This window comes from Octodon degus, unplaced genomic scaffold (genome assembly GCF_000260255.1).
Source record: "Octodon degus isolate 3935 unplaced genomic scaffold, OctDeg1.0 scaffold00060, whole genome shotgun sequence".
Classification (NCBI taxonomy): domain Eukaryota; kingdom Metazoa; phylum Chordata; class Mammalia; order Rodentia; family Octodontidae; genus Octodon; species Octodon degus.
The window spans coordinates 898888-905210 of NW_004524636.1; the positions used below are offsets into that span (position 1 = coordinate 898888).

Below are 6323 nucleotides of genomic sequence, written 5' to 3' on the forward strand. Positions count from 1 at the left end.
AAGTTCATTTCTCTTGGAAATATGGCGTTAGAAGTTCGACTAAATTCAGAAATTTTAAATCTTTCAATATTTATTGCCTACCCCTTTCTACTTTGAGAATTCTAATTATATGAATATAAGTTTCTTGATTTTGATAAAGAGTGAACTATTATATGACTGATCTGTGATTTCTTTCTTCATTTTTATTTTGGACAGTTTTTGTTATATTCATTTAAATTTGTAAATAATTTATTTACAGTGTGCAATCTATTAATCTCATGTGATGTGTTCATTTCAGAAATATTTCTCTAGAGGGGCTGGTGAGATGGCTCAGTGGTCTAAGGCACCTACTTAGAACAAGCTTAGCAAAAACACATGGACCGCGGTTCAATCCCCTAGCACCACATGCCAGCCAGCCCCGCCCCCTGGTGGGCTGAGCTGGCCACACACAAAATAAATAATAATAAAATTAAATAAATAATTTAAAAAAAAAAAGAAATATTTCTCTAGAAATCACTCTTCTACATCTTGTATCTTTCACATTTCAATATTTGTCTGCAATTTTTAATATGACATGTAGTTATTGATTTTCAATAAAGTTAATGGGAAAAAAAATCCTTTACATCCAAGTAAGAGCTGTAGACTCTTTCTTTCTCAGATCATAGTGTTTGTTTGTTTGTTTGTTTGTTTGTTTGTTTGTTTTTCCAGTACTGGTGATTGAACACAGGGCCCTTCACTGAGCTATATCCCCAGACCTTTTTAAATTGTGAGACAGGTCTTGCTAAGTTGTTAAATGCCCAGACTGGGCTCAAACTTTCACTCCTCCTGTCTCAGCCTCCCAGAGTGCTGGGATTATAGGTATGCACCACCATGTCCATGAGAACACAGATTTTGTAAGTCCATAAATATTAGGATTACAAAATAGACAAATGATTCTGAAATAAACATTAAATCATTTTAAACATCTGTCCTATAATGACATATGTGCTTCCTAGTAATTAAATAACAAGATCTAGTGTCAGGTCTGTAATTTTAAAGTAGTGGTAAGAATAAATGATATTGTGAGATATCCCCAATAGTTTAAAGTGATGCAGAAAAATGCCTGCGTCGTCGTCTCCTCCTCCTTTCTTCCTCCTCCTCCCCCTCCTCCTTTCCCCTCCTGCTCCTCCTCTTCCTCCCCTCCTCTTCTCACCTCCTCTCTCTCCTGCTCCTCCCCCTCCCCCTCTCCCTCCTCCTCCTCATCCTCCCCCTCCTCCTACTCCTTCTTCCTTTCTTTTCTTTTTGAGACAGGGTCTTGCTATGCAGTTCAGACTGGCCTTGAGCTCACTTTGTAGTTCAGGCTAGTCTCGAACTTGCCATTATCCTCCTGCCTCAGTCTCCAAGTGCTGGGAAGACAGGCATGCTCCACCATGCTCAGCTACCTCTGACTTCTATTGGGACAAAAATCACACATTTTTGTCTACATTCATAACTGACAAAAATTGCTAAATTTCAGTAAAAGCCTAGACAAGATACTCTTTTTCCTACCACAAAATTATTCCAGGCACCATGCTGGGAGTTACAGAAAGCCCATGTTGTTCTTGGGGCCGGGGAGATGGCTCTATGGAATAAGCGCTTCCCTGGCAAGTGCAAGGGCCTGAGTTCAATCCCTGGTTCTGCCAAAAAAAAAAAAGAAAGAATCTTGCTCTCTCTGAGACCTGTGAGCTCATCCAGAGGGCCCCTCTGCAACCCTGGCATAGTTTTCAAAGCACTCAACTCTGCCGTCCCTAAAATCAGGCAGCAGTGGGAAAGCAGCTGAGGGAGTGGCTGCTGGTCCACAGGACAGCCACCAGATGAGTTCAGGACTCGGGCACAGACAGATTCCTGGGCACCTCTAAGACCTACAGGTCCAAATGCCCAGTACTGTATTGGGAATCCATATCTTAAATAGAAGCCCAGGTGACCTCTTGCACAGACATCCTGAAATTGCCTTGGTGCCTTGCCCCAGTTCCCAATCAGAGGGTACTGGGAAAGAGCCCTGGGATGCAGCTCGCACCTCCCTTGGCTGGAGTGCAAGTGGTGTCATTGCCAGGAAGCAGCCTGCAGCTCCTTGTCCTGCAGGGGCCCCTCACATGTAAGCGATACCTGAAATAGGAGGCTCCACGGCCCTCAGCAGGGAAACCCGAGCAGAGAAGTGTGTGGCCGGATTGATGTGCCTCTTTCCTGTCTCTGTCCCAAACCTCACTTCCAGCCTCCAGCCAAGGAGCTCAGCTGCTTTCAGGGACCAGGAGGGAAGGCTGGCCACCATGAGGCCAGGGATGCACTCCCGTCTGGAAGTGTGCATGGCTGAGCACACTGCGTGAGCCTGGCTGGAGACCTCAGGAGTCCTGCTGAGCATGAGCCCTCCACCCAAGGGCCTGGAGGAGGAAGGTGAGTCCTGTCCTTATCCTCTGGATCCCACCCACCATCTTTCTGGGCAAGGTGGGGTGGGATGCAGTCTTGAGGGGACGGGGAAGGGATCTGTGTCTGAATACAGACTGGCACCTGTGTGCTAAGTGACCTCAGTACAGTTGTTCCATCTCTCCCCGCCTTCATGGCATCAAGGTGGTCTTCATTACCTCATGGTTTTGGAGGGACTGAAATGACCTGTGCAAAATCCAAGCATGACTCCCACACTGCCATGTATCCTGGAGGCCGTCATCCTCCTGTGGTCCTGTGAGTCCTCAGAGCCTGCCAGGGTCTCTCTCAGCCTCCTATTGTCTTGGTTACAGTTGTGTTTCCTTGGCAACCGCCTTAGCAATTCTGTGTGGGATGGGGGAGGAGGTTGTTATGACCACACAGCTTTTCCAAGGTGCCAGAGAATGTCAAGGGCTGGGACATGGAGCTTGTTGAGCAAAATAACTGGAGCCAAGCTCCAGTCGTGCAGCATCCATAAACCAAATGGGAGCTCCCAAAGAGAGGTGCTACTGGGGGGAGGACTTTCCAGAGGGCAGCTGTGTACCACCCTCCCCTGCCTGTCCCTTACAGCACATGGTGGAGCCAGAGGGCGGACCCAGGGCAGCTCTCCTCAGACTGGTGAGAGGGGTGGTGGCCCCTTAGGGAATGTGCGAACCCAGCCCTCCTACAACCCAGGTGTGCAGCTTGGCTCCCACTCTCTCCCTCCACCTCCCCTCCCTCTCGTCCTCTCATTCCACACTGCATCTGAGCCCCTCCTCTCAATCCATGGAGGCAGTGGTCAAAGTAGGAAGGAGGCAGAGTGTCACAGAAAGTCCCTGCTGCTTGGCTGTGGGACCCTGGGTGTCAGGGGACAGTCCAGAGCTAGAGACCACTAAGCCAAAGTTTGGGAAGCTGTGAGTATTCACCAGTCTGGGAAAGGGCAATGTACTGCAGGCAGAGGATGGGGGCACAGCCAGGACTCATACCCTGGCCACCTGGCTCCAGAGGACACCCTCTGGACCTCCTCAGAGCCCCCCAGCAGTGGGTCCTTAGGTATCTTCCAATGGGGAAAGTGACCACAGCTCTTCTGTGGGCCTGTGAGGAAGGCAGCAAGCTCCAGGAGAAACTGGAGAGCCATAGGAAGGAAAACCTCCCTCTACCACCGTGATGAGGAGAGGGCAGGGCTCAGCCACAGGCAAAGCACCCAGTGCTGCATGTCAGAGCCTCAGCGATGCCCTGTCATTTCTCCTCACCCCTCGGGCAGGCTGGGCTCCACTTTTAGGTGAGGAAGTAGAATCATGGAGAAGAGTGGACTTCTGGAAAGCTGAAAGAATCCCCTCTTCTCAACCAGCACCCCCATGATCTTCCTTGTATAAAGAAACTGCCCCAGAACCCACTTCCTCTGCCCAGGCTTTCTACTCTCACTGCCCACTGATTCCCCATTGCCAGGGTCCGAGACCCCAGTAAGGAGGCTGTACAGAGGTGAGAGCCAGGATTGAGAGGTCCAGAGGAGCTGGTGGGGTGTATTCTAGGCATCTCAGCACCCTGTCCCCACTCCCTCCCTCCAGCCCATCTGTCTTCCTCGAACTGCTCAGCTTTCTCCAGAGACCCAGGGGCAAGTGTGAGGAAGCTGCGCCCGCCTTTGTGCTCCTGAGATCCTCCTCAGGAGTGCCGAGGTCAAACTGCCCCTCTGGTGGCAGTCTCCTGAGGTGCTCCTGTGTGTGTGTGACCAGACACATTCCTCTCCGCCCCGTCATACTATCGTCCTTACTCTTCCTTGTCCCTATAAATTGGCTTCCCTCCACCCTAGCAGAAGGGCTGGGACTCAATAGAGTCATCTGTAGGCAAATACCCCTTGAGGAAGAGTGGAAAAGAAGGTCGGTTTGCCAAAAATAAAGGCTTCTCCTGCTATATAGCCCCCTTTCCTATGATGTCGTTTCCATTTTCTATAGAAAAGATGAAATAGGTCAGAATTTCCACCTACAGGTCCAAATGGTCAAGTGATGTGGCAAAGTTAAATATCGGGAACCCATAAAATTAACTGAAATTCACTTGCATAAGAATTTCCATTTCAAATCTTCTCTGGGGCTGTCTGTCTCTGAGGGGAGCTGATACCCTATTGAATGAGGCCTGTTCCTTCAGCTTATACTTGATAAAGAAAAAAGTCTGAGAATACCAAGTTCTTTTCTCAATGATTGCAATCTACCACTCTGTTGGAGAGAAGAATCAGAACTCCCCGTTGTGCTTGGTAAAAGCACTGAACTATTCAGATAAAGCTGCAGCACGAGCTGGAGCAGCGGCGCCTCCAACCTCTCGCCTGCTTTTTTCTGTCTGAATTCTCTCGCCAAAGTCAGGGCCTCTCACACCAGCCTGTGACACTCAAAGGAGCACCTGGGGGGCTGGGGGCCTTCTAGCAAGACAGCTGCAGTACAAGTTCCTAAGTAATCCATTAAGTGGAGTCCACCAAAAGCTATGAAATAAAGAAAAAGCTGCCTGTTTTCCAGTGAGAAGAGGCCCAGGGAAGATTAACATGCAAATTCTGGCTCGTTTTCCACACTCCCCATGATTTCTGTTGGTTAAGAACCAGATTTCAATTGAGATTACAGTTTAGAGAAACATTTCCAAGCCCCCAATTTATATCTGCAGTGTCTAGAACGCCTGGTATGATTCATGACCAAGGTGAAACCATTTCATCATTGGATGAGAAATACACAGGATGCAGAACGCAGAGGAGGATAGAAACGTGTATTTACTTTCTCATGCAGTTCCCGCCAGGTCATGGAGTGGGCTTTATGACTCATCTCCCACACACCTCGCTCGGCTCAATCATCTTAATCTCTGCTCCTCTGGCCTCTCTGAAAGCCTGGCCTGGTCCTGGGGGGAGGGGCCACACTGCCTCACTCTGCGCCTGCCCTCCCCGAGGAACCTCGCTGTGGGAAGCAATGGCTCAAAACAGCAGCGGGGAGGCAAATAGGCTTGGAGGGAACGGTTCATGCAGTGTCATGTGGCAGCGCCACAGCGCAGGGGGGAAGAGACTTGCACGCATGGAGTCGGACCCCCATGCCTTCCTGCATCCTCGGGAGTCTGGAGCTCATCTACAAAAAAAGAGGCGAGCCCAGTAGCTGTCTGTCCTCTTTGTTTTTAGTCAAAAAGCAAAACATAAATTGCTATCTGCAAAGATGCCTCTCTGTCTTATATCAAACGGAGAATTTCTTTGGAGATAATCTTTCTTGGTTTGTTTGTTTGTTATGGTACTGGGGATTGAACTCAGGACCTTGCACTTGCCAGGCAGGCGCTTATTCTACTGAGCTATCTCTCCAGCCCTTGTTTTGTTTTTTGAGACAGAGTCTCACTATGTAGTCTAGGTTGGACTTGAACTCACGGTATTCCACCTGCCTCAGCCTCCTGAGTGCTGGGATTACAGGAGTGTACCACCAAGCCTAGCTAGTGTCTGTTATGATTTAAATATAAAGTATCCCCTAGAATTAAGATGTATTAAATACGTGTACCAACTCTCCATGATGTATGTAACCAGGTGCCATAAACATGTACTAATAAAGATTTTTAGTTAAAAAAATTTAAAAGTAAAGTGGCCCCCAAAGAAGACAATAACTTCATCAATGGATTAATTCACTGATGAGTTCACAGCTGAATGTGCTGTTAGAAAGTGGGGCTCAGCAGACCCAGTCCTAGCCCAGGTCCGGAATTTCTGCCGAGTTCCGGGAACGCCCAGACCCAGTCCTAGCCCTGGTCCACAGTGGGAAGGAGCTGAGCACAGCAGCCAGAAGTAATCCAGACGCAGCTGGATAAGTCCAAACTCTGTAGAGCTCCACCTTAACTGCAGTACGTGTGAAGGTTATAACTACAGCAAAGATCTACAACAAAGGGCAGAGGACAGTGCTACACAAAATGACGAGAAGGAACAAAAT

General features: G+C 48.6%; 1 protein-coding gene across 1 annotated transcript in view; it reads left to right on the forward strand.

Annotated features, from left to right (window-relative positions):
• Positions 1-2354: 2354 nt before the first annotated feature.
• Tmc2 (transmembrane channel like 2) overlaps positions 2355-6323 on the forward strand; it is an 83400-nt gene continuing 79431 nt past the window's right edge. The window contains exon 1 of the mRNA XM_004634315.1: positions 2355-2388. Coding sequence (XP_004634372.1) covers positions 2355-2388 — 34 coding nt within the window. The remainder of the gene's footprint in view (positions 2389-6323) is intronic.